This window comes from Armigeres subalbatus, chromosome 2, assembly GCF_024139115.2.
Source record: "Armigeres subalbatus isolate Guangzhou_Male chromosome 2, GZ_Asu_2, whole genome shotgun sequence".
Lineage (NCBI taxonomy): Eukaryota > Metazoa > Arthropoda > Insecta > Diptera > Culicidae > Armigeres > Armigeres subalbatus.
Genome location: NC_085140.1, coordinates 293,275,857 through 293,302,010, shown reverse-complemented (window position 1 = coordinate 293,302,010; position 26,154 = coordinate 293,275,857). Strand labels below are relative to the sequence as shown.

The 26,154-nt window shown below is 42.6% G+C and overlaps 1 protein-coding gene across 1 annotated transcript in view; it reads right to left on the bottom strand.

Annotated features, from left to right (window-relative positions):
• Nucleotides 1-26,154, bottom strand: part of LOC134212419 (platelet-derived growth factor receptor beta) — a 538,624-nt gene that overhangs the window by 36,252 nt on the left and 476,218 nt on the right. The window contains exon 20 of the mRNA XM_062690252.1: nt 7,924-8,080. Within this exon, the coding sequence (XP_062546236.1) occupies nt 7,924-8,080 (157 nt within the window). The remainder of the gene's footprint in view (nt 1-7,923; nt 8,081-26,154) is intronic.

Below are 26,154 nucleotides of genomic sequence, written 5' to 3'. Positions count from 1 at the left end.
TGCCGGTTTGGTCGTCAGATCCCAACACGACCACACAAGCGAAGAGAGATCGCCACTCGAGATCAGTACATTCAAAGTTAATTGCCTATATGCCGGGTATTAAGCCACCCGGAGTGGAAATTAATTACTATGTCTGAAACTTGATTATGCATATGTACAACATGTGATAGATTTAGTTCGGAAAAGGTATTGGAGGGTAACCGCCCCTTCGGTGGGGTTTGATCCCACGACCCCAGTTCGCATGACAGGTGCTTTCCCTACTAAGCTACGAAGGACCTCCGTCGTCCACCGCAGCTTAGCGGGTACTGATGAAACCAAATTCCCAGCACCAGGTACCAGCCGATCTCTCGCAATACATTTTCAGAACTAACTCTCTCAAATGTATTTTTGTACACATCATGTCAACCAAGTAGGATGAGTATTTAGTATTGTCCGGCTCCTACACACTTGCTTCATCAGCAACGGCGCTCAATGAAGTAGGGTTGTGTGAGGTTGTGCCGGTTTGGTCGTCAGATCCCAACACGACCACACAAGCGAAGAGAGATCGCCACTCGAGATCAGTACATTCAAAGTTAATTGCCTATATGCCGGGTATTAAGCCACCCGGAGTGGAAATTAATTACTATGTCTGAAACTTGATTATGCATATGTACAACATGTGATAGATTTAGTTCGGAAAAGGTATTGGAGGGTAACCGCCCTTCGGTGGGGTTTGATCCCACGACCCCAGTTCGCATGACAGGTGCTTTCCCTACTAAGCTACGAAGGACCTCCGTCGTCCACCCCAGCTTAGCAGGTACTGATGAAACCAAATTCCCAGCACCAGGTACCAGCCGATCTCTCGCAATACATTTTCAGAACTAACTCTCTCAAATGTATTTTTGTACACATCATGTCAACCAAGTAGGATGAGTATTTAGTATTGTCCGGCTCCTACACTTGCTTCATCAGCAACGGCGCTCAATGAAGTAGGGTTGTGTGAGGTTGTGCCAGTTTGGTCGTCAGATCCCAACACGACCACACAAGCGAAGAGAGATCGCCACTCGAGATCAGTACATTCAAAGTTAATTGCCTATATGCCGGGTATTAAGCCACCCGGAGTGGAAATTAATTACTATGTCTGAAACTTGATTATGCATATGTACAACATGTGATAGATTTAGTTCGGAAAAGGTATTGGAGGGTAACCGCCCCTTCGGTGGGGTTTGATACCACGACCCCAGTTCGCATGACAGGTGCTTTCCCTACTAAGCTACGAAGGACCTCCGTCGTCCACCGCAGCTTAGCGGGTACTGATGAAACCAAATTCCCAGCACTAGGTACCAGCCGATCTCTCGCAATACATTTTCAGAACTAACTCTCTCAAATGTATTTTTGTACACATGTCAACCAAGTAGGATGAGTATTTAGTATTGTCCGGCTCCTACACACTTGCTTCATCAGCAACGGCGCTCAATAGTAGGGAAAGCACCTGTCATGCGAACTGGGGTCGTGGGATCAAACCCCTCCGAAGGGGCGGTTACCCTCCAATACCTTTTCCGAACTAAATCTATCACATGTTGTACATATGCATAATCAAGTTTCAGACATAGTAATTAATTTCCACACCGGGTGGCTTAATACCCGGCATATAGGCAATTAACTTTGAATGTACTGAACTCGAGTGGCGATCTCTCTTCGCTTGTGTGGTCGGGTTGGGATCTGACGACCAAACTGGCACAACCTCACACAACCCTACTTCATTGAGCGCCGTTGCTGATGAAGCAAGTGTGTAGGAGCCGGACAATACTAAATACTCATCCTACTTGGTTGACATGATGTGTACAAAAATACATTTGAGAGAGTTAGTTCTGAAAATGTATTGCGAGAGATCGGCTGGTACCTGGTGCTGGGAATTTGGTTTCATCAGTACCCGCTAAGCTGCGGTGGACGACGGAGGTCCTTCGTAGCTTAGTAGGGAAAGCACCTGTCATGCGAACTGGGGTCGTGGATTCAAACCCCACCGAAGGGGCGGTTACCCTCCAATACCTTTTCCGAACTAAATCTATCACATGTTGTACATATGCATAATCAAGTTTCAGACATAGTAATTAATTTCCACTCCGGGTGGCTTAATACCCGGCATATAGGCAATTAACTTTGAATGTACTGATCTCGAGTGGCGATCTCTCTTCGCTTGTGTGGTCGTGTTGGGATCTGACGACCAAACCGGCACAACCTCACACAACCCTACTTCATTGAGCGCCGTTGCTGATGAAGCAAGTGTGTAGGAGCCGGACAATACTAAATACTCATCCTACTTGGTTGACATGATGTGTACAAAAATACATTTGAGAGAGTTAGTTCTGAAAATGTATTGCGAGAGATCGGCTGGTACCTGGTGCTGGGAATTTGGTTTCATCAGTACCCGCTAAGCTGCGGTGGACGACGGAGGTCCTTCGTAGCTTAGTAGGGAAAGCACCTGTCATGCGAACTGGGGTCGGGATCAAACCCCACCGAAGGGCGGTTACCCTCCAATACCTTTTCCGAACTAAATCTATCACATGTTGTACATATGCATAATCAAGTTTCAGACATAGTAATTAATTTCCACCCGGGTGGCTTAATACCCGGCATATAGGCAATTAACTTTGAATGTACTGATCTCGAGTGGCGATCTCTCTTCGCTTGTGTGGTCGTGTTGGGATCTGACGACCAAACCGGCACAACCTCACACAACCCTACTTCATTGAGCGCCGTTGCTGATGAAGCAAGTGTGTAGGAGCCGGACAATACTAAATACTCATCCTACTTGGTTGACATGATGTGTACAAAAATACATTTGAGAGAGTTAGTTCTGAAAATGTATTGCGAGAGATCGGCTGGTACCTGGTGCTGGGAATTTGGTTTCATCAGTACCCGCTAAGCTGCGGTGGACGACGGAGGTCCTTCGTAGCTTAGTAGGGAAAGCACCTGTCATGCGAACTGGGGTCGTGGGATCAAACCCCACCGAAGGGGCGGTTACCCTCCAATACCTTTTCCGAACTAAATCTATCACATGTTGTACATATGCATAATCAAGTTTCAGACATAGTAATTAATTTCCACTCCGGGTGGCTTAATACCCGGCATATAGGCAATTAACTTTGAATGTACTGATCTCGAGTGGCGATCTCTCTTCGCTTGTGTGGTCGTGTTGGGATCTGACGACCAAACCGGCACAACCTCACACAACCCTACTTCATTGAGCGCCGTTGCTGATGAAGCAAGTGTGTAGGAGCCGGACAATACTAAATACTCATCCTACTTGGTTGACATGATGTGTACAAATTAACATTTGAGAGAGTTAGTTCTGAAAATGTATTGCGAGAGATCGGCTGGTACCTGGTGCTGGGAATTTGGTTTCATCAGTACCCGCTAAGCTGCGGTGGACGACGGAGGTCCTTCGTAGCTTAGTAGGGAAAGCACCTGTCATGCGAACTGGGGTCGTGGGATCAAACCCCACCGAAGGGGCGGTTACCCTCCAATACCTTTTCCGAACTAAATCTATCACATGTTGTACATATGCATAATCAAGTTTCAGACATAGTAATTAATTTCCACTCCGGGTGGCTTAATACCCGGCATATAGGCAATTAACTTTGAATGTACCGAATATAATGAAGATTTCAGTATACTAATTATTGTAAGATAAGTTTTTCTGATAGGAAACCGAGCTAGAAACGCATGTGCAATGCAGAGAGAAATCCAGTAAGACTCGACTGTCAAGCACTTTGCTATCTCGTTCTCCCAGGGATTATATATTCTCTATGTTATTTTTTTGTATCAAGCGGTCATGCTCTCTCTGTGCATATTTAGATGGTAGAATTCATATTTGAATACAGAGTCTTGGAAGTGTAAAGGAATTACTCTGATTGACATGGTTCTGTAGAAAACATTTCAAGTCATATGACACAATGAAGAGGAGATTCTTTCCACCAATTCAATATGAGCGGTTAAACAGAAAATGTGACCTTTTAATTTCCATCTTGTATTTTTAATCCACACTCGTTAGTTCTACAAACCCGTTTTACGCAAAATTCTCAGTAAGGTTTTTTACCCAACTGTCAAATCTTAGCTGGAATAATTCCTCATTCTATATAAATTTATATTTAAGCTATTCTATTCAACCAGAATCAACAAAAAAAAACAATAAAATGCGGATTAAATAGTGACAAAGGATATCTCAACTAATTTAAGATACGTATAATAAGCCATGCAGACAACTTGCTGTTTGTCTCAGACAATTCATTGACTTCTTTAATGTCAAATTTCCCAACGAATCATGACGCCTCTGTGTTGCAGTCAAATGAGCAAACAGCAACATGGTGTGCGAAACAGAGAGCGAGTAGGTACAATGCGAGAAGAATGTAAACTTCCACAGCAATTTCGTATAGCTCTCCAACCGCTTCAGCGTGCGTCAATTTCGATATGGTGCCGTCGGATACAGTTCAACGAGCTATATCAAATTTATTATACATTTCCACAAAAATATTCCTACCACACTTCGGCTACAACATTTGATTTTCCGTTTGCATTCGATTAAACATAATCGATTAAGTTTGCAAATAAAACATCAAGCATCCCTATTTTTTTCGTGATGACATTTTGAAATGTGTGTAAAACGATCGTCATATGTTGGGTAGTTCGATTTACGTGTGTATCGATCCTTTCGGACGCGAGTTGGCGCCACATGTGGTGTCGCCAAAATTTCGTGAGAGTGAATCATATTGTTAATATAGTGTATTTGGTGAATGCATCAAAGACAAAGTACATGCTTGTGGGCGGAACCGAGCGCGGCAGGGCCCGCCTGGGAAGCAGTGTTACGATAGACGGGGATAACTTCAAGGTGGTCGAGGAATTCGTCTACCTCGGATCCTTGCTAACGGCTGACAACAACGTTAGTCGTGAAATACGAAGGCGCATCATCTGTGGAAGTCGGGCCTACTACGGACTCCAGAAGAAACTGCGGTCAAAAAAGATACGCCACCGCACCAAATGTGTCATGTACAAGACGATAATATAACCGGTTGTCCTCTACGGACATGACACATGGACAATGCTCGAGGAGGACTTGCAAGCACTCAGAGTATTCGAGAGACGGGTGCTTAGAACCATCTTTGGCGGTGTGCAAGAAGACGGTGTGTGGCGGCGAAGAATGAACCATGAGCTCGCCCAACTCTACGGCGAACCCAGTATCCAGAAGGTAGCTAAAGCCGGAAGGGTACGATGGGCAGGACATGTTGCAAGAATGCCGAACAGCAACCATGCAAAGATGGTGTTCGCTTCCGATCCGGCATGTACGAGACGGCGTGGAGCGCAGCGAGCGAGATGGGTAGACCAGGTGCAAAACGACTTGACGAGCGTGGGGCGTATTCGAGGATGCGGCCTCGAACCATGTAGGGGAGACTGGGTAGACTTGATCCCCTTTTTTGATTTCGGATGTATCACAGCCAAAAATAAATAAACATACGCGATTTCCACACAGACTCTCTAAGGAATATAGCATTTAACTTTACTGATGTATGACGGTCCTTAAATTATTGTTGTTATTGATACACAATCGATTTTTTAAAGTGCTGTCAAAAATCTACTCTTAAAATATTCGGGGGAAATTGATCCCTCTCCAAGAACTTGCTTTGAAAAAATAAGATAGGTGCCCTCAGATTTTTTAAATATTTTTCCTTCAAAATACGCGCAATTTTCGAATTGCTGTACGTATAAATGAACGATTTTTGATATTGAATTCGACAGCACATGCAATTTTAAAATTTGGGGAGACTTGATCCCCTTTCTATGATATCTTCGCAATAAATATTTTTTCATGCCAACCCTTCATCAAATCTGTCAAATCTACACAAAATTAGAAGCCTGAGAACAGATTTATATTTTTTTGAATTTTTTCGCCAAATTTTTGTATGGGTGACTAATGGGGGATCAAAGGCAATAACTTCAAATCCAAATATCCTAAACTTTGATGGAATGTTGACATTTTCATCAGTACAAATCATTAAGCACATTTATGGCTTTGTGCTGTTAAAAACGAAAGCATTTGGTCATTGTTGTAAAAAGTTATTCAAATTTTGTGTGGCCAAAAAAAATCTTTAGGAAGGTCAAAACATACAAACCGCCCTGCAGAATAAATAAGGTTGTCAATCCAAAAAATAACTCGACACATAAAAGTCATTTGTCTAGAGGATCTATACGAAAAAATATGCAAGAACAAAACTACTTTGGTTTTCGGTAAAACAGTGGGTGATCAAGTCTCCCTGGGGATCAAGTCTCCCTACCTTCCCCTATTGTGGTGTCAAATTGTTGATTCAGTGTTATCTGTTCAGATGTAGACTAAATAAATGAAAAGCTTTTTTGAACAAAATTAGGCCGAATAGCTATTTTTTAAGTAGAAGTGAACCCCATTGCAGTATTATACAGCTCATAAAATTCAGGAAAAGTTGCTTCCTGTCATAAATATCAATTAAATAATGCAGTCGTACGCATGTTAGGCCGGGAATGGGGTAAGAAACCCTAGTTATCCATTGGAAGAATTTAGCAAAATCTCTTCGTATTCACTCAAATTTAACGATTTGCGATTCTTCCACCTCACCCGTAAGACTGTAGTTCAATCCATTAAGAAATACGTTCACCATTATTTTACATACAATTGAGTAATTTTACAGGCCTATTTTTAAAACATTTTCAAATGCGTTTGAAAGTCATGGAAACTTTATTGTTTGGTTCGGTATTTTTGTTTATATTGGTGAAAACATTCAATAAGCTTAAGAACCAGCATCTCGGAATCCAAAACAAAAATCACTTGCGTTGTCAAGGGCACACCACTTCATATGAAAGCATCGCACAACTGTCATCTTCATTATTCCACGCATGCTGCGATGCAGCAAAGATGAAATAATGAAAACGAAAGTTGTCAGCTGTCTCCGTATTCAGTGGTGTGCACTTAAAAACGTGAGTTCATTTAGTTTTGGACTCTTTGATGCTTGTCCTTAAGAGGTGCATTATGGACCGTTGTCCCCTAACCACTTTCCTTCGAGCCCATGACCCTCAGTACGCTAGACTGGTGCCTTTAACCAACTAAGCTAGGAAGGTTGGCCCTTCGCAACTTAGCGGAAACAATAGCCTTCGAGAACAATAGTGTAAATGCATCGTGTAGTGTCTCATCTCTGTGTCCGCCACTACTTTAGGCTACAGAATTTTTCACTGAGAATCACAAACATGCATAGAAAAAGGGAAAATGTTCAGTTTAAAATTTCATAACTGTCAGAACTTTCAAGATGCTTCGATCAATTAGAGTACACCGCCGTGCAAAACTATCTACAAAATTCTCATTGGACTGGTAGTTCTCTTGGAGTCTCTTTGAAAGAAAAGGGCTGGTGGAATGGAAAAATCTGTTCAGGTCACTTCTACCTTAGCAATAATAAACTAATAGCAATACTATATTTTTCATAGATTTTTTTGAAATGATCTAAGAAGCTTTTTCCTTTATTTCTCTCAAATTAATCACTGATATGGTCTCCGCATTGCCACATACAAATTGGCGGGCGCCAAACATGCTAGCGGAATATTACATTATTAAGCTGGGGTCTCCAGTTAACTTTGCGAGCAAAGGCGTAGGTTTGCCAATGAGGAGATGGCAGTTCTCGGTTCCGGTCTAGCATGTCTCCGGGAAACATTCTCGACACCCTGGGCATAGTGTATCCATTGTACAATGCCACACAAGATACATACTCAGTACTCACTCATGCAATGGCGGGAATAGACAAGCTTTCAATTAATAACTGAGGAAATGCTAATAGTTGAAAAGCAGGCCAAGTTCTAGTTGAAGTGTAGAGTCATTATAGAAGACGTAGAAGAACCTTATTAAACTGAGCTTGTTAATGTGATACTAACCTGTGTGTAATATTCTTGAGCTCCAGGTGCTTCATGCCACATGCAATTTGGCGGGCGAAATTATGTAGCTCCTTGTGGTCCAGCACATACTCGATGGAGGCCTGCGATTTGACTAGTTCACCGTGCTCTTTGCTGCTGCTGAGGGTGGTGTACATGGCTAGATAGACGAATCGAAGTAAATAATACTATTGTCAATTATGTGATACATCAATCTAGTAATTTATGTATAAATGAAGAATAATTGAGAAAAAAACTTGATTAATACACCAGCGGTGGCGGCATTGTCATTATCATACATCACAATATAGAACAATGGTCAATGATAAAAAGTGCATCCTATAGTTAAGGTTCCATTATGTCACCCATAATTAACATTTATCGCATTTATTTAAATTAATTAGCGCTTTTTATGATAAGTGTATGAAAACCAATGAATGTATGTATCTTCGCTAAGGTTAAGGTATTATCACAGACAAACAGACGTAACACTAGAGAAAATACCATCGACCATGACTTCAACGATCAATTTGAATTTGATTGATTACGCAATTCGCAACTAGAGGCGCTAGTTTCGTAATCCTTCGAGTTTGACATTTCACTCCAGCGCATTCTGGTGACGATGTCATACGAAACATCGTTTCGTGTAACATGCTCGCAAGATGGTGGTAGAGGAGTTGAGCGATGGATTTTTCAGAAAAATGTTCAAGCTGTTACGTCTGTTTGTCTGTGGTATTATGTTCGAGTTACTTGGAATCCTTTATGCATTCCTGGGGGGAAATTTTTAATACCGGTAATGAATACCAAAGTTAATATCATGGAACGAACCATTACCACGTGAATGCTATTCAAATGCATGAGTGGTGTTGGCTCTATTCAATTGTTCTGCGACAGAAGATTTCAACCGTAGAACCCCGCTCATTCGACACCATTCAATTCGACACTTTAATTCGTGCCCCGGTAAATCGACACTTGTCTTGTCTAATGAAAAAGTGCTGTTTTTCGCTGCATCTGAACCAAGTTTCTTATCGGGCGCGAAAACAAAAAAGCAAATAGAGTTGAAAGCACGTATGAAACGAATAAGTGTAGGGAAGCCAGTTTGTCGAATTAAAACCCCCTATTCGCCCGCTCGACACCATTCACTTTCAAATGAGCAAGGTTATACGGTATTTAGCGATGCGGTAATAGGAGATCGTCAGTTGTATTCTAGCAAAAATTCCGCTTGAGGCCCTTCCTAAATATTTTAACAACAGCCACTACACCTGATGGTATAATTGCAATATTTCCATGATCAGGCGACAGGTGGTGTTGCTGTGTGTTTGTATCAATGTACTATTGCATATACACTAGTGACATCTGCTGTTCGATATCGTAAGCTTTCAATGTTCCTTCCACACACACGAGGTGGAGAACAGTCTTGAAGAAATTGAAAGTATACAGCTAGAACTTAGTATGGAGGTACAATGAAATTTCTTTTATTGTTTAGAACTGTAAAACAAGTCGTGGGAACAAAAAATCTAAAAATTATTTGTTGCTTTTTGACCTAGGTTTCATATTGATGTGATGCGTAGTTAATGAGAACGGATGATTTGCCCATACAAGGAAATTAATTTTACTTTAAATGTTGTGGCGCCATCTCGTTAAAACAGCACCTTTGTCTTTGCCTTATTGTGAGTGAGGGTAATCATAAAACCAATTTCTAGGAAATGTCCTTCATGCGAACATTTTGACGTAAACTACGTCTAAGGGGAAGACTCAGATACAGGGTGTAAATCCAAAATTTCCAAATTCGAGACCGTCACGAAATTTGGATAGATTTCAAACGCTAATAGCGTCTTTATCTTTCGATGGATTTTCGAGATTTGCTTATCAATGGATTCGGAAACTCTCCAGCAATTTGCCAATTCTATTGATACTATTGATTATCAACGTTAAACTATTGAAAATGTTATTTCTTTCCAAATCGGGTGAAAAATTCAATTCCGTTCATAAATCCCCAACACGGACATCAGATTGCAGTAAGGTACGGGCCTTTTGATCCACTGCTTCGTTTTCCCTGTGTATATAAAGCCCCGTGTTTCGCGTGCGCGCGTCATTTTCATTCTGGATGTCACGGAGAACGGACCAGGGCGGTTCAAGCGATAACGCCTGTGGTTTGGTCTGTGGTGGTAAAAACTCAGAACTCATGGACGATTCTAATCAAGCGTGAGTTGAAACGCACCCAACTCAGCACCTTAAAACTCCTGGATGAGTTGAATCATCGTATGTTTTCTTTTGTTCTCCTTTGTTAAAAACAGTGAATTGACGTTTCTCGCATAAAATATTAGACACTCTTTCATGTATAAGCAATAAACTGCCCCCAAAATAATTTCGAATGCGTTTTAAACCAAAATGATGTTTTGGCAAATGAGCGGAATGATGCGTTTTAGCATTACAAATTCAAGCGTGATGCATTCCACAGATGATTTCGTTCGCACGGGAGGGCTCGTTGATTAAATTTTATGAGTGATGATGCGGATGAAATTTTTCGTTGGGTGGTGGTGGCGGTCGTGGCAACAGCAGTACATCTTTACTTCCGTGTTCCCAACAGCATCTTTGAATTCTGGCAATCGACGCCGTGTTGTTGAGGCACATAAGTGGAAATGAATCGGTTCTTTTCAGGACCACCATTATGTTTAGGAGGATGATAAGGGCAAGACTCAGATACGGGGTGTAAAACGGAAATTTTCAAATTCTAGATCGTCACGAAATTAGGATAGATTCCAAACTATTAGCGTCTTTATCTTTCGATGGATTTTTAATCACTAACTCTGCAGAAGTAAAATGATGGATTGAATCTAATGAATTTTTGCGTAACTGCTGCCGATTTAACGCAACCATCTCATGAATTTACTCTCAATCAAACCAAATTCCTCCAATGAAAAATTTAATGCCCTGAAAAGGACAGATTTCAGATCATGCGGATTTCTAATCACCAACACAACATCAACCATTCGATAGTCAGAATATCACAAGAGTATTTCACTTAAATGCAGATGCTGGCTCTATGATTTTACCGCTACACTGCAACATATTGCCATCGTTGGATTCTCTGTCGCGACGATCCTGTTACGAGCGCTACCTACGCCATCAGTGGGAACGAAGAGCGTGCGTCAGAAGGAGAAGCTGCGAAAATGTATTCGCATGGATGGAAATTAAACCTGAAACAAGTAACAGTCTATCTACTAAAATTATAATCTTGACGGGAAATTTCACTGGTATTGATGCTATCCATGCGAATAAATTTTTGTAGCGTTCCTGACGCACGGTCGTGATTCCGCCACCGACAGAAATATACACCACCATAGCCGCCATCGTAGAGAAACACGCAAGAAAAATTCCATCTCAGTGTTGTTGATGCTGACGACGACATTCGCGCGACCCACACCATCGCCGGGAATAAAATTTCCGGTAGGAGCTCCGCCGATACCGAAGGTGTTATCACGGTCTGCGCTCCGCGATATCACGAACGAAATACCTCGCGCGCGCGGAAGAGCTGCTTTCTTGTAATCAATAAAGTTGAACCTGTAGCCACGCCCCTTTGGTGAGTGTGTGACGGTTACACAATATTTGCAGCCATACCGGACAACAAAGAGGCGGGACTAATGAGCCATCTTTATTGATTATAAGAAAACTGCTCTCCCGCGCGCGCGAGACATTTCAGCACCTAAAAACTCATGGATGAGTTGAACGATCGTATGTTTTCTGTATGTATGTAGAATCACGAGCGCGCGTCTAACGGAGGAGCTGCAAACATTTGTTTCTTACAACAAATATGATTTTGAAAAAGTATCACCGGCGCGTGCTTACTCGAAATCTACATGCTGATACATTTACAGTTACATCAAACAACTGAAAACCGAAATACGCCACTCCAAAATTACGAGGTGACAATGTTAGAAAAAGACAAAAAGACAAAAGATAGGAAAAATAACACGGTGTGTAGTGCCTCCCCGAGTCACCTTAAGGGGAGATCCTTTAATTACGGAACGCAAAAATTAGGCATTTTCAACCCTCCCTCCCCCCTATGTCACACTTTTTGTATGAAGCATCTAAAAATTATGTATGGGTCGTCACACTTCGCCAAACCCCCCTTCCCCCTCTAAGCGTTACGCAATTTGTGGACGCTCCCAAGAGCCACTTTCATTGATGGTAGCTGATCGTTAGTACTTCATATCAAATATCATATCATATCATAGCATATCAAAGAATATTGTGGCCAAATTTAATAAAATTTGGTCAACAAAAACCCCCCTGACAATAATAGAACAAAACCTGCCAAAGCCGTCATTCCCTCTATTTCAGACAAGAAAATTAAATCTGAGCGCTGCTAATGTTGATGACGACGACCGCGCGACCCACACCATCGACGGGAATAAAATGTCCGGTAGGTGCTCCGCCGATGCCAAAGGTGGTACCACGGTCTGCTCTCCGCGACATCTCGAACGAAATAGCTCGCGCGCGGAAGAGCTGCTTTCTTGTAATCAATAAAGTTGAACCTGTAGCCACGCCCCTTTGGTGAGTGTGTGACGGTTACACAATATTTGCAGCCATACCGGAGAATAAAGAGGCGGGACTAATGAGCCATCTTTATTGATTATAAGAAAACTGCTCTCCCGCGCGCGCGAGGCATTTCAGCACCTAAAAACTCATGGATGAGTTGAATCATCGTATGTTTTGTGTATGTATGTAGAATCACTGTATGTATGTAGAATCACGAGCGCGCGTCTAACGGAGAAGCTGCAAAAATGTTTTCGCATGGATGACTATCTACCAAAATTATAAGTCTTTCTCTGAATCGTGCTCTCGTGATTCTACTACCGACGGAAAACAATCTGCTATCACCAAGCAATTAAGTTTTACTTTGATCAAAATTCATCTCGCCGCAAGTTGTGACTTGACTCATTGATGGTAGCCAATCGTTAGTAGGGGAAATTACGGCTTTGGCAGGTTTTGTTCTATTATTGTCAGGAGGTTTTCTGTAACTAATTATGCTCAAATTTGACCTAAACATTCTTTGCATATCAAAGAATATTGTGGCCAAATTTAATAAAATTTGGTCAACAAAAACCCCCCTGACAATAATAGAACAAAACCTGCCAAAGCCGTCATTCCCCTATTTCAGGCAAGAAAATTGAATCTGAGCGCTGCTAATGTTGATGACGACGACCACGCGACCCACACCATCGCCGGGAATAAAATTTCCGGTAGGAGCTCCGCCGATGCCGAAGATGGTATCACGGTCTGCTCTCCGCGATATCTCGAACCAAATGCCTCGCGCGCGCGGAAGAGCTGCTTTCTTGTAATCAATAAAGTTGAACCTGTAGCCACGCCCCTTTGGTGAGTGTGTGACGGTTACACAATATTTGCAGCCATACCGGACAATAAAGAGGCGGGACTAATGAGCCATCTTTATTAATTATAAGAAAACTGCTCTCCCGCGCGCGCGAGACGAACACCCCCTGACAATAGAACAAAACCTGCCACAGCCGTCATTCCTTCTACTTCATACAAGAAAATTTAATCTGAGCGCTGCTAATGTTAATGTCGACGACCGCGCGACCCACACCATCGCCGGGAATAAAATTTCCGGTAGGAGCTCCGCCGATGCCGAAGGTTGTATCACGGTCTGCTCTCCCGCGCGCGCGTTGCATTTCATTTGAAATGTCGTGTAGAGCGGTCCCACCATCGCTCCCAGAGTTGAATTCCAGCTGAGCGATTTCCAACTCGTGTCGTGGATCATGTGGTCGTCATCGACAATCGGTTCTTCTCAGGGCCACCATTCTACACAGAGGAAGATTGAGGTGAGGCGAATTTTATTCAAAGTGAAAATAAACCGATTGGCGACACCATAAAGTTGCCTGCCGTCCGTAGCAGAATCACGAGCGCGCATCGGAGGGAGATGTCTTCAGTGGCAGTGAAATTGTTATTCGGTTTTGTTATTCCAGCAGCACAATTACGGGCGCGCGTCTTAGGTGCTGCAAATATGTATTCGTATGGATGGCGTCAGTTGTTCCCAAGTGAAATTTTATATCAAGATAATGATTTTTCGGAATCACCATTTTACACAAAAGAATTAATTTACCCGCTTTTTTTTTGACGTAAACTACGTCTAAGGGGAAGACTCAGATACAGGGTGTAGTGTAAAACGGAAATTTCCGTCCGTAAAACGGAAAGACCGTCACGAAATTAGGATAGCGTCGCTATTAGCGTCTCTATCTTTCGATGGATTTTCGAGATTTGCTTTCGGATTCAGATTTCGGATTTCGAGATTCGAAAACTCTCCAGCAATTTGCCAATTCTGTTGATACTATTGATTATCAACATTAAACTATTGAAAATGTCATTTTTTTCCAAAACGGGTGAAAAATTCAATCCCGTTCATAAATCCCCAACACGGACATCAGATTGCAGTAAGGTACGGGCCTTTTGATCCACTACTTCGTTTTCGCTGTGTATAAAAAGCCCCGTGTTTCGCGTGCGCTTCATTCTGGATATCACGGAGAACGGACCAGCGTGGTTCCAGCGATAACGCCTGTGGTTTGGTCTGTGGTGGTAAAAACTCAAAATCTCAAAACTCATGTACGATTCTAATCAAGCCCAACTCAGCACCTAAAACTCATGGATGCGTTGAATCATCGTATGTTTTCTTTTGTTCTCCTTTGTTAAAAACAGTGAGTTGATGTTTCTCGCATAAAATATTAGACACTCTTTCATGGATGAGAAATAAAGTGCCCCCAAATTAATTTCGAATGCGGTTTAAACCAAAATGATGTTTTGGCAAATGAGTTAAATGATGCGTTTTAGCATTAAATATTCAAACGTAATGCATTCCTTTAAAATCTCAGACGATTTCGTTCGCACGGGAGGGCTCGTTGATTGAGATTAATGAATGATGATGCGGATGAAATTTTTCGTTAGGTGGTGGTTTTTACAGATTGGTGGTCGCTACAGATTTGTTTTTTCACTATTCTGATTTGCCTTTCGTTGGTGTTCGGAGCGCGAGTTCTTTTACAAATTACGTAACGCTAAATTTGATGATTTTAGACTTCCATCCTCTCCCTCATAAAACTTTTTGAATGGAAGGTAGATCATAACGCTCGGCCTGAGTCCCTTCCCTTACAGCGTTACGTAATTTGTGAAAGGCCCGTAACGGGATTTCAAGTACCTTAATCAGTCCTTTTCAGCGCCAGAAATTTTACTTGAAAGAGAGATATTTTGGATGTATTTTGCATGTAAAGAATTATAAAGTGTACGCAACGATGTCGTCTGCTGTGTTTTTATTGGCAAATCATCGAGTAGCTGCCCGATAGTAGCAGCAGTCGAGTGATAGAAAGAGGTAGAGTTATTTATATCCTTGTTAGTTACGAACAGGGCGGGGCTTGCTGGATCAGCAATTGCGCACAAAACCAGCTGTTAGGTACAACTTTTATACCATTTTAGCTTTATCTGCCGTACAGCATGGCTCACACCAAGCAAACCGCTCGGAGGTCATCGGACAGGAATCCTCTTTGTGAGAGCTGCACCCGCAAGCCGCCCGCAAGTGTACCCCTGCCACCTAGGGGGGCAAGAAGCAATACCGTGGCAAGCCGGACCCCTGTTGACAAGAGGATGATGAATTTCATCAGCCATATAGCCGCTGAGGCCGCTCGTCTAGCTGCCAGGGATGCTCAACATCTCAAAGGAAGAAGAAGCAAGAATAATCGGAGGCGGCGTGCGAATAAAACCAACCGCAAATACATCTATTTGCATAGATCGGTTTGCATACGACAACAAAGTATCCGTGTGATCTTTTCAATGGCATCGGTGGAACGTTGAATCAGGTCACAAAAAATACAAAATCAGTCCTTTTCAGGACTACCATTCTTAACCCAGGAAGAGTTAGTTACCGTTGATGGAAATCCGTCTTCCAGAGATTTTCACATAACCGATAATACAAATTTGCTCACTTGTCATAAGACGAGTTAGTACTTATACAGGTAATAAAACATTGTAAATTACTTTGGTTAAGTCAATTTGACGATATTGTGCCCATTGGGGTACCTTTGAAATTGGCATGAAAACTGTTTTTTGCACCATTGATAATATATAAATATGAAGTTTGATATCTTTGCAATATTTTTCTAATTTGTTATTGAATCATTTCAAACTCAATACATCTTCAAAGATAACATAATCAACTATCAATTGCATACATTGTATCACAAATTCATGAAATGTTCACCCTTGACTTACGGAGTTGAATTTGGGCCTATTTCGAAATTTACTCATTTCGTGATGTTTTCATGTGGTCAGAAAACAATTTACCCATCATTACCCAGCGCTGAAAATCACATGGCTACTAATTTACATTCAATATTTTCAAACTAAAAATCGTGCTCTCGTGATTCTACTACCGACGGAAAACAATCTGCTATCACCAAGCAATTAAGTTTTACTTTGATCAAAATTCATCTCGCCTCAAGTTGTGACTTAAGAGCTACTTTCATTGATGGTAGCCAATCGTTAGTATGGGAAATTATGGCTTTGGCAGGTTTTGTTCTATTATTGTCAGGGGGTTTTCTGTAACTAATTATGCTCAAATTGGCCTAAACATTCTTTGCATATCAACGAATATTGTGGCCACATTTCATAAAATTTGGTCAACAAAAACCGCCCCCGACAATAATAGAACAAAACCTGCCAAAGCCGTCATTCCTCCTACTTCATACAAGAAAATTTAAACTGAGCGCTGCTAATGTTAATGACGACGACCGCGCGACCCACACCATCGCCGGGAATAAAATTTCCGGTAGGAGCTCCGCCGATGCCGAAGGTGGTATCACGGTTTGCTCTCCGCGACATCTCGAACGAAATGGCTCGCGCGCGGAAGAGCTGCTTTCTTGTAATCAATAAAGTTGAACCTGTAGCCACGCCCCTTTGGTGAGTGTGTGACGGTTACACAATATTTGCAGCCATACCGGAGAACAAAGAGGCGGGACTAATAAGCCATCTTTATTGATTATAAGAAAACTGCTCTCCCGCGCGCGCGAGGCATTTCAGCACCTAAAAACTCATGGATGAGTTGAATCATCGTATGTTTTGTGTATGTATGTAGAATCACTGTATGTATGTAGAACGAGCGCGCGTCTAACGGAGAAGCTGCAAAAATGTTTTCGCATGGATGACTATCTACCAAAATTATAAGTCTTTCTCTGAATCGTGCTCTCGTGATTCTACTACCGACGGAAAACAATCTGCTATCACCAAGCAATTAAGTTTTACTTCGATCAAAAGGGAGATGGCTTCAGTGGCAGTGAAATTCTTATTCGGTTTTGTTATTCCAGCAGCACAATTACGGGCGCGCGTCGTAGGTGCTGGAAATATGTATTCGTATGGATGGCGTCAGTTGTTGCCAAGTGAAATTTTCTATCAAGATAATGATTTTCCAGAATCACAATTTTACACAAAAGAATTAATTTGCCAGCATTTTTTTTAAATTGCAAAATAAATTAATGGTGGCAATCGCTAATAGTGGCGTTAGTAGACGCAATTTGTTGCAGAACACGCGGTGACATCCATATTTATTTTGCGCACATGGCTTTAGAACATTTGATAGCAAAATGTGTGTCAGTATCGGACCCAGCGGCATCAGTAGCGGTTAATGCTGCAGAAAGAGAATTTTCAGAATAATTATGAAACACAACATCAAACAAACGTTAGTCTGAACAATACGAGATAATTTCTCTTTGGTGCTGGGTGCTGCTGCTAACGATGACGGCCACCCTATGGTTCATCGTTTAATTGCAATATCATTCTCTATCACAGACATCATTTGTGTATAGCAAAGTGTTTGATGAAATAAACGATCTCTACAAATTCCAATTGTGTTTTAGGAATACCTTTTCGAAAACATAGGATAGAGTCCATAGTGTGAAATTTTTCACTAATTGATCACTTAGTTATAGTAGTTATTGAGAATCGGAGTGAATCATGTCAAAACACTTGACAAATAAATACATTCGCGATTATAAAAAGCGCGTGGCTGATCAGCAGACGGGAAATCCATCGAAACAACCGAGGACCGATGCGGAGCGAGCGCGGTGTTATCGGGCGAGAACAAAAGCGGCTAAAGGTAAAGCATCCCCAACCATTGGTTGGGATGCTGGAGAAGGGCCTTCAACTCGAGGTAGGAGATTTAAATTGATTCATATGTGGAGGTGTGTTTGTCGAATTAAATCGACAGTATAATAGCATGGCAAATTTAACTAATGCGAAATTTTAGCATTTTTTCATAAAACATTTTGTGTTGAGGAATTAGTGAATCGCCGATTATCAGCTAATGGTGTGTTGTACACCTCCTTAGTGGAAAATTGAATTTTGAATCGTAACTAACTCATAGCACACGGACATTTATCCACAAACATTAATGAAATGTTTATACATATTACATGTAGCGCATTTTATTAAGGCCCAGAATTTGCAAAATGTTACAATGTTTTCAACATTTTGGCATTTATTACTCCAAAAATTAGCCGAGGAATATTTTCACTATACCAACAACGTGAGACAGAGCATTACAATTTCACGTACATATACCAACAAATGAGATTGACGTAAATGACGTAAACCTCGTCTAAGGGGAAGACTTTGATACAGGGTGTAAAACGGAAATTTCCAAATTCAAGATTGTCATGAAATTAGGAGAGATTTCAAACGCTAATAGCGTCTTTGTCTTTTGATGGATTTTCGAGATTTGCTTATCAATCGATTCGGAAACTCTCCAGAAATTTGCCAATTCTATTTTTTATTAAATTAAATTTGCAAAACTCAATATGAAATACTTTTGTTAAATGTCTATATAGAAGATATCATTAACATTTACAAGAGAATCTTAAACTTATTAACATAATTAACAGCAAACCAACTTAATTATACCAATAATGGAAATTACAATGTTATGGAAACTTCATGCAGAAGTAATATACTCATCTGATTAATCAAAATGGATTTTTCTCAGCTGATTTTATTTGAACTCATCTCTTTATTTGAAGTATCTCATCTGATAATCAGCTAATGATGTGCTCAGCACATATTTAGAGGAATTCTAACTTAATATTTATTGAGCATACTCACCTATACTCAAATCACAATAGTATCTAAATGTATATGTTGAATTAAAGAGTGCGATGGTACATGCAACTAATGCCAATGAAGTATGAGTACTATAATATAATCATTATCCGTAATAGGGTGTCTTTCAGATAAATCAGTTTAAATTGTCATCAGGTTAAACAATATATTCCAGGAATCTTTCTTAGCTCGGTAATTCATGTATTGCTTGCAGTGAAAATTGTGTATTGCATATTTTCAATTGAAATCAATTATTTTCAATTTGTGAACTCTTCAACAATTGAGTTCTTCCATTAGTTTGCAAAAGTGTCAAAAAGTGACAACAAAGATCTTAAGCATTATTATTTGCTACATAGTATGTAGTACATATTACAAATTAAATCAATTTGTTTCAATTCATTTAAATATTTACATTTCATTTTGATTCTTAAAATAATGAATCAAATGAGTTCGAGGATTCAATAAAACATCAAGTTTCTGTCAAATCTGTCTTTCTGTCATACATTGTGCTATAGTGTTTCCCTCAGTGCGCTTGCGTGACGGCGAAAGTGCCATCGATGAACTTATTGGAAATGTCATCGTTGATGACCCTATGGTCGGTGATATTTCACCGCCACAAACCCCGTTTGACGGTGATCTCGTTCAGAATGCTATCGTCCTATCACCTTCCATTCAATCTTTGATCGCCGATGACATGCAGGAGCAGGGCTTGTCTGACGAACAGGGTGGCTTCTCGTATCCTCAGGATTCAGGCGAGGGTGAGTACTATATAAACACTAATAATATTTTAAAGTTTTCCTATGAACCCACACTCATTTATTACATTTTTATAGAATCATTTGAGCCAAACCTAGAAGGTGCAACAAAGGAGTTCAAGAAGAGATTCGTCAACAACCGTTTTGGCTTTCCGTGTGGCGTATGCGACAGATTGTGGTTTTCAAATGACCTTAAATTGCTGACTCCCGCAGCATGCGAAGTATTGGCCGGCACTGATTTGGAGATCACAGATTTGTTTGCGTGCGTCACATGTAGAAAGAGTCTTAAACATGGAAAGGTCCCAACATTAGCCGTTTCTAACGGTTTTAAGTTCCCGGAGTATCCGTCAAATCCACCTCTGCCACCATTGGATCCAATAAGTGAACGTTTCATCGCACCACGATTGCCATTTATGCAGATTCGACGACTGCGATTTGCAGCGGGTAGTTACGGCATCATTGGTCAAGTGATAAACGTGCCTGTGGATGTGGATAAGATGGTAAAAGAACTCCCACGCCAACTTGACGACGACAGAGCGATCAATGTGTCAATCAAGAAACACTTGATCCACAAAACTAGTTACCTGTCTGGATGGGTAAAGAAGGCAACAATCAAAGCTTGGCTGCAGTATCTGGTCACCACACCCCTGTATCGCCGAAATGGCATAACATTAAGCGAGGATAATCTGCAGGCCATCGATACCCAACCTCGAGTGGATGATGCCATTGAAACCATGGAGAGCGACAACGATGTCGAAATGCTGATTGTACAACAGCAGACCCTTCTATGGAATGAGGATAAGTGTCTGGAGATTGCCCCGGCGCAGAACAGAGTACCACTATCCATCATTTATGATGAGCACGCTGAGGAGCTATCGTTTCCAGACATCTATCTAGGACAGCCGAGAACGTTCAATCCGGAAGTACGGGTAACGCCGTTCATGATGGCCACCAGTGAGCTGCGCCGCCGTGATAGACGAGCGGTGAAACCGAAACATTTGCTTTACGTAGCAATGAAAATTCTTCGACTGCGCGTTTCCGAAGGACTTCAAAACACGTTTCGGTGTATGGGAACCGCCAATATAACACGGGAGATGCTGAAGGATAAGGAATTTCTTGAACAGTGTATCGATCGGAACTTGTCGTTCTTGAAGTCTATCCCGAATTCGGTGCAATACTGGCAACAACGTAAACGAGATTTATTCGCAATGATTCGGCAGCTGGGGAAACCGACGATGTTCCTCACTTTGAGTGCCAGTGAGACAAAGTGGCCTCTTCTCCTGGAAACACTACAGAAGTTGTCAGCTGGAAACATCGATGGCAATATTATGCAGCAACTGTCGGCACTACAACGGGCAACACTGGTGAATGAGGATCCAGTGACGTGTTGTGTATACTTCAACAAGCTTGTTGATGTAATAATGCAGCTACTGCAGTCGTCGAGGAAAAGCCCGTTCGGGAGGTTCCGTGTATTGGAGTTCTTCAAACGAATTGAGTTCCAACATCGCGGAAGTCCCCATGCACACATCCTGCTGTGGCTGAGCAAGGATCCTGGTGAAGTGGTTTCAGAACACATGCCTGCTACTGTCCATTTGATTGATAGCATTTGCTCCGTGAAAGCTGTTGATCTCCCAGACAGCTACGGAAACCAGGTACATAAACACACCTTTACCTGCTACAAGCGGGGCGAGAAAAGCTGCCGATTCAACATTCCATACTGGCCGATGGATGAAACGCGAGTTTTGCTTCCACTCACGGTTGATGATGGACGCCGTGCACAACTCAAGAAGCGGTCAATAGAGATGCACAATGTACTGGAGACCAAAGCATTCGATACGCTCGACGAATTTCTCGCCGATTGCAAGTGTTCGTTTGAAATCTACCTTGACGTTATCCGTGCATCGATAACACGACCAACGGTACTGATAAAACAGTTGATGACGGAATTGTGGACCAATCCTTTCAACCCGTGGATCGCCAATGTCTTGCAGTCGAACATGGATCTCCAGTTTATCCTAGAAGAGTTTTCTTGTGCAGCGTACGTCGTCGAGTACGTAAACAAGGCAAATCGCGGCATAAGCAGTTTGCACCGTGATCTTGTGCAGCTTTCAGAGCAGTTCCCGGATCAAGACCACCTGTCATTACTGAAGAAAGTCGGCATCAAGATGCTGAACTCTGTTGAGATGTCTGCACAAGAAGCTGCCTGGTACCTTCTTCGTCAGCCAATGTCAGAGGCCAGTAGAAAGGTGGAGTTCATTCCTACCATGTGGCCGCACGAAAGGACCAAGACAAGAAAGCGCACAAAGCAGATGGATGAAGAAGGCATCTTAGATGATTCCGTCGACATATGGACATCCAACATCATCCAAAAGTACGAGGCACGTGAAGGTCTAGAGGATGTTTGTTTAGCTGATTTTGTAGCATACTACACGAAAGCGAAGAATCCTGCAAACGGATACAATCGTCGAGCCACTGCACGCGTATTGCGTTGGCGAGCGTATCCGATGTCTGAGCTCGATGACTACAAACGGGAGATGGTTTTGCTGTTTCTACCGTTCCGTAATGAAATGTGCGATTTGCTTGATTGCAACAAATTCCTGCAGTTGTACGACAATCAAGAAAACACTCTGTTGCTGAAACGGAAGGAATACGACTGCGAATTCAATCTGGAGCATACTGTTGAGGAGTACCTGCGTATGTGTGGTGCCGACGCAGGTCAAGAGCAGGACGATGCCACAAAAAACACAACGATTGTGTACGCACAATCAATATGGAGCCAAATGACGACGATATTCAGAACCTGCCAACGAACACATTGAACGCAGTCGTTAAACAGCGGTCTAATGTCATCGATAAAGAAGCATACTGCCAAATGGTACGAGCCACGAATCCTGAGCAGCGAGCATTGATTCTCCATGTCATCCACTCGATCCACAGCTTCAACGACATTAGAAAACCGCTACAAATATTCTTTACTGGGCCAGCTGGTAGCGGAAAAACCTTCACGTTGCGTATCCTGATGGAAACATACAACCGTTTTAGTCAAGCGCACAACGCCCAGAACAACGCATACGTTGCATGTGCTTCTACAGGAAAGGCAGCTGTAGCTATTGGCGGAACAACAGTTCACTCTGCCTTCCGGTTGACCATGTCCCGCAGGAACAACGCAAAATTAAATTTCGAAACCCTCCAGCTGTATCGGAATGCATTTGCTCACGTTCGAGCTGTCATAGTCGATGAAGTAAGTATGATTGGCGCCAATATACTGGACGCAATTCACGCGCGGCTACAAGACATCCGAAGCGAATATGACGATGCTTTTGGGGGAATGGACATCATTTTCGTTGGAGACTTTCGCCAGCTTCCTCCAGTAAATGCAAGATTTGTGTTCAAACCACCTGCAAATTCTATGCATGGAGCTGTTCTCTGGCAGTCACTACAGTTTCATCCACTTGTCAGGGTCATGAGGCAAAGCGATGAGGAATTTTCAGCTGTGCTCACAAGTATTGGAAATGGTGATCGCTTGTCAGATGAACAAACTAAGCTCATCGAAAGCCGCTTTCGCACAGTCCAATGGTGCAAGGAAAATGTACCCAATGCCATACGTCTCTTCCATCGTAACCTCGACGTGGAACAGCACAACAACGACGTACTGAGAGAAACGGACGGGCTGGATTGTCTGGCCGAAGACGTTTTTAACGGGTACAGGACTAACGAGCAGCTCGTAAGCGCCAGGAACAAGATACACAAAATGAGTGTGGTGGAAGCCGGCGGATTGCCTTACATGCTGCGTCTCACCATTGGAATGCCTTACATGATCACAACAAACGTCGAAGTAGAAGACGGGATTGTCAACGGTGCAATTGGCGAGCTAATGTATATAGAGCGAAGCGATGATGATCCTGAACAACAAGTCGCACGGCTGTGGTTTAAATTTGAAAATGATGCTATTGGACGAATTTTGAGAGTGAAATCTAGGCCCCTCGTACACTCAAAACCAGGTGTCTTGCAGCAGGATTGGACACCAATAGGCAAACGGTCGGTGAACGTAACCCTCGGGAGTGTCAAATGTAAAAGGGTTCAATTCCCTGTAGTCAGTGCCTGTGCTTTAACGGTACACAAATCGCAGGGTGGAACATTCCCGCAAATTGTGTACCATTACGAGAAGGGACAGGAGCAACAGCTGGTGTATGTTGGCCTCTCGAGAGTGTCCTCCCTTGATGGTCTATTTCTGACCAACGCCAAGAACGACTTCAAGTTTCATCATGCCAAGGGTAGCGACACACCGAAGATACGGGAACTTCGAACGGAAATGACACGCCTGTCAAATCACCGTTTGTGCACCATCAGTGATGAGTTACTGCAGTTCGTGGAGACCAAGGGCCCTGGCATTGTTTTGGTATCCGCAAATGTTCAGAGTCTGGGTGCTCATGCTCTGGACATTAGTACAGACCATGTACTGATGACTGGAGATCTTTTGGCACTGAGCGAAACCTGGCAGGATGATGGCACCATAACTGAAATAGCAGGATATAATTGCGTTTCCCAGTCGAAGCGATCCAGCACGAGAGCAGCGGGTGTTGCCATATACCAGAACAGGTCAGCGTTTAACATAGCCAGCCCTCATGCGATTCAAAAGGCCAGTCGAAGAAACGACACAACGCTCATTATGGCAGATGAATATGGCGATGTTTGTTCTGCTGAGGTCGAAATTATGAGCGTCCGTACACTACTGGTTGCGTTGTACATATCTCCTGGTACAACCACCAAACAGAAGAAACTCTTCGTGGCGCGGAATCTGTGTATGTACGTGAATTCTAGCATGCCCATAATCGTGACCGGTGATTTCAACATCGATGTCTCGAAGGAAGAAAACACCGAATTTATCGACTTCATGAGCCAATACCTTCGCATGGAATTAGCTACGGATCCTACTGAAGCAACCACACTCGGAGGAACATGTATCGATCTGACATTTGTACGCAATCTACGAGCAGAATGTAAAAGATACTGTTCCTACTTCTCGTATCACCGGCCCATATTATCAGTACTTACAATTTCTGATGGTCAGGTTTCTTGTAGAAACGAATAGCTCTACCTTGTTTGAGTCACAAACGCGACGTTGTTATCCTGGCGTTGCACTTCTACGACTCCTGTTCACCTGAAAAGTGTACTTCAACTGATGTAATGCGTCCCATTCCTGAGGCGACCGCTCGCGGATATCCTTCCATCCTTCCGTGCCTGAAAGAATCGTCCTCCTCCCGGTGGAGCTTTACCATGTTCAAGCTACAAACGGGACGCTGTCAACCTTGCGTTGCATTCCAGCAATACCCTTTCAAGGTCACCTGGAGGAAATTCTGCGTCTACTGCAATACTGTCAGTACTTAAAGTATTCAATGGTAAGGCTCCATATAGAAACAATGAAAAGCATTGTCATTAACCATGATTTCTGTACATCGACTAATTTCAGCACACTGGAAATCCACGTACAGTGTACATCCGTCCACCCGCGGATATCTTTCCGTGCCTGCAACATAACTTTTTCCTGCTGTCGGGGTATCTTTGCCGGTTGAGGGTTTCGACCTTCCTCCGGTGGAGCTCTACCTTGTTCAAGCCACAAACGCGACGATGGTAACCAGGCGTTGCACTTTCACGATTCCTGTTCACCTGAAAGGTGCACTTCAACTGCTGTAATGTGTCTCATTCCTAAGACGCCCGTTCACGAATATCTTACCGTGCCCGAAAGACGTCTTGCAAAACAACTCTTTCCTGCTGTCGGGGTATCTTTTCTGGTTGAGGGTTTCGGCCTTCCTCCAGGGAAGTACTACCTTGTTCCAGCCACGAACGCAACGCTGTTAACATGGCGTTGCATTCCAGCGATCCCCTTTCAAGGTCACCTGGAGGATATTCTGCATCTGCCGCAATACTGTCAGTACTTAAAGTATTCAATGGTGAGGTTCCTTGTAGAAACAATGAAAAGCATTGTCATTAACTGTGATTTCTGTATATAAACTTATTTCAGCACACTGGACATCCACGTACTGTGTACATCCGTCCACCAGCGGATATCTTTCCGTGCCTGCAACATAACTCTTTCTTGCTGTCGGGGTATCTTTGCCGGTTGAGGGTTTCGGCCTTCCTCCGGTGGAGCTCTACCTTGTTCGAGCCACAAACGCGACGCTGTTAAGGCGTTGGACTTCCACGATTCCTGTTCACCTGAAAGGTGTACTTCAACTGCTGTAATGCGTCCCAACCCTGAGACGCCCGTTCACGAATATCCTTCCGTGCCTGAAAGAATTGTCCTTCCCCGGTAGCGCTTTAACTTGTT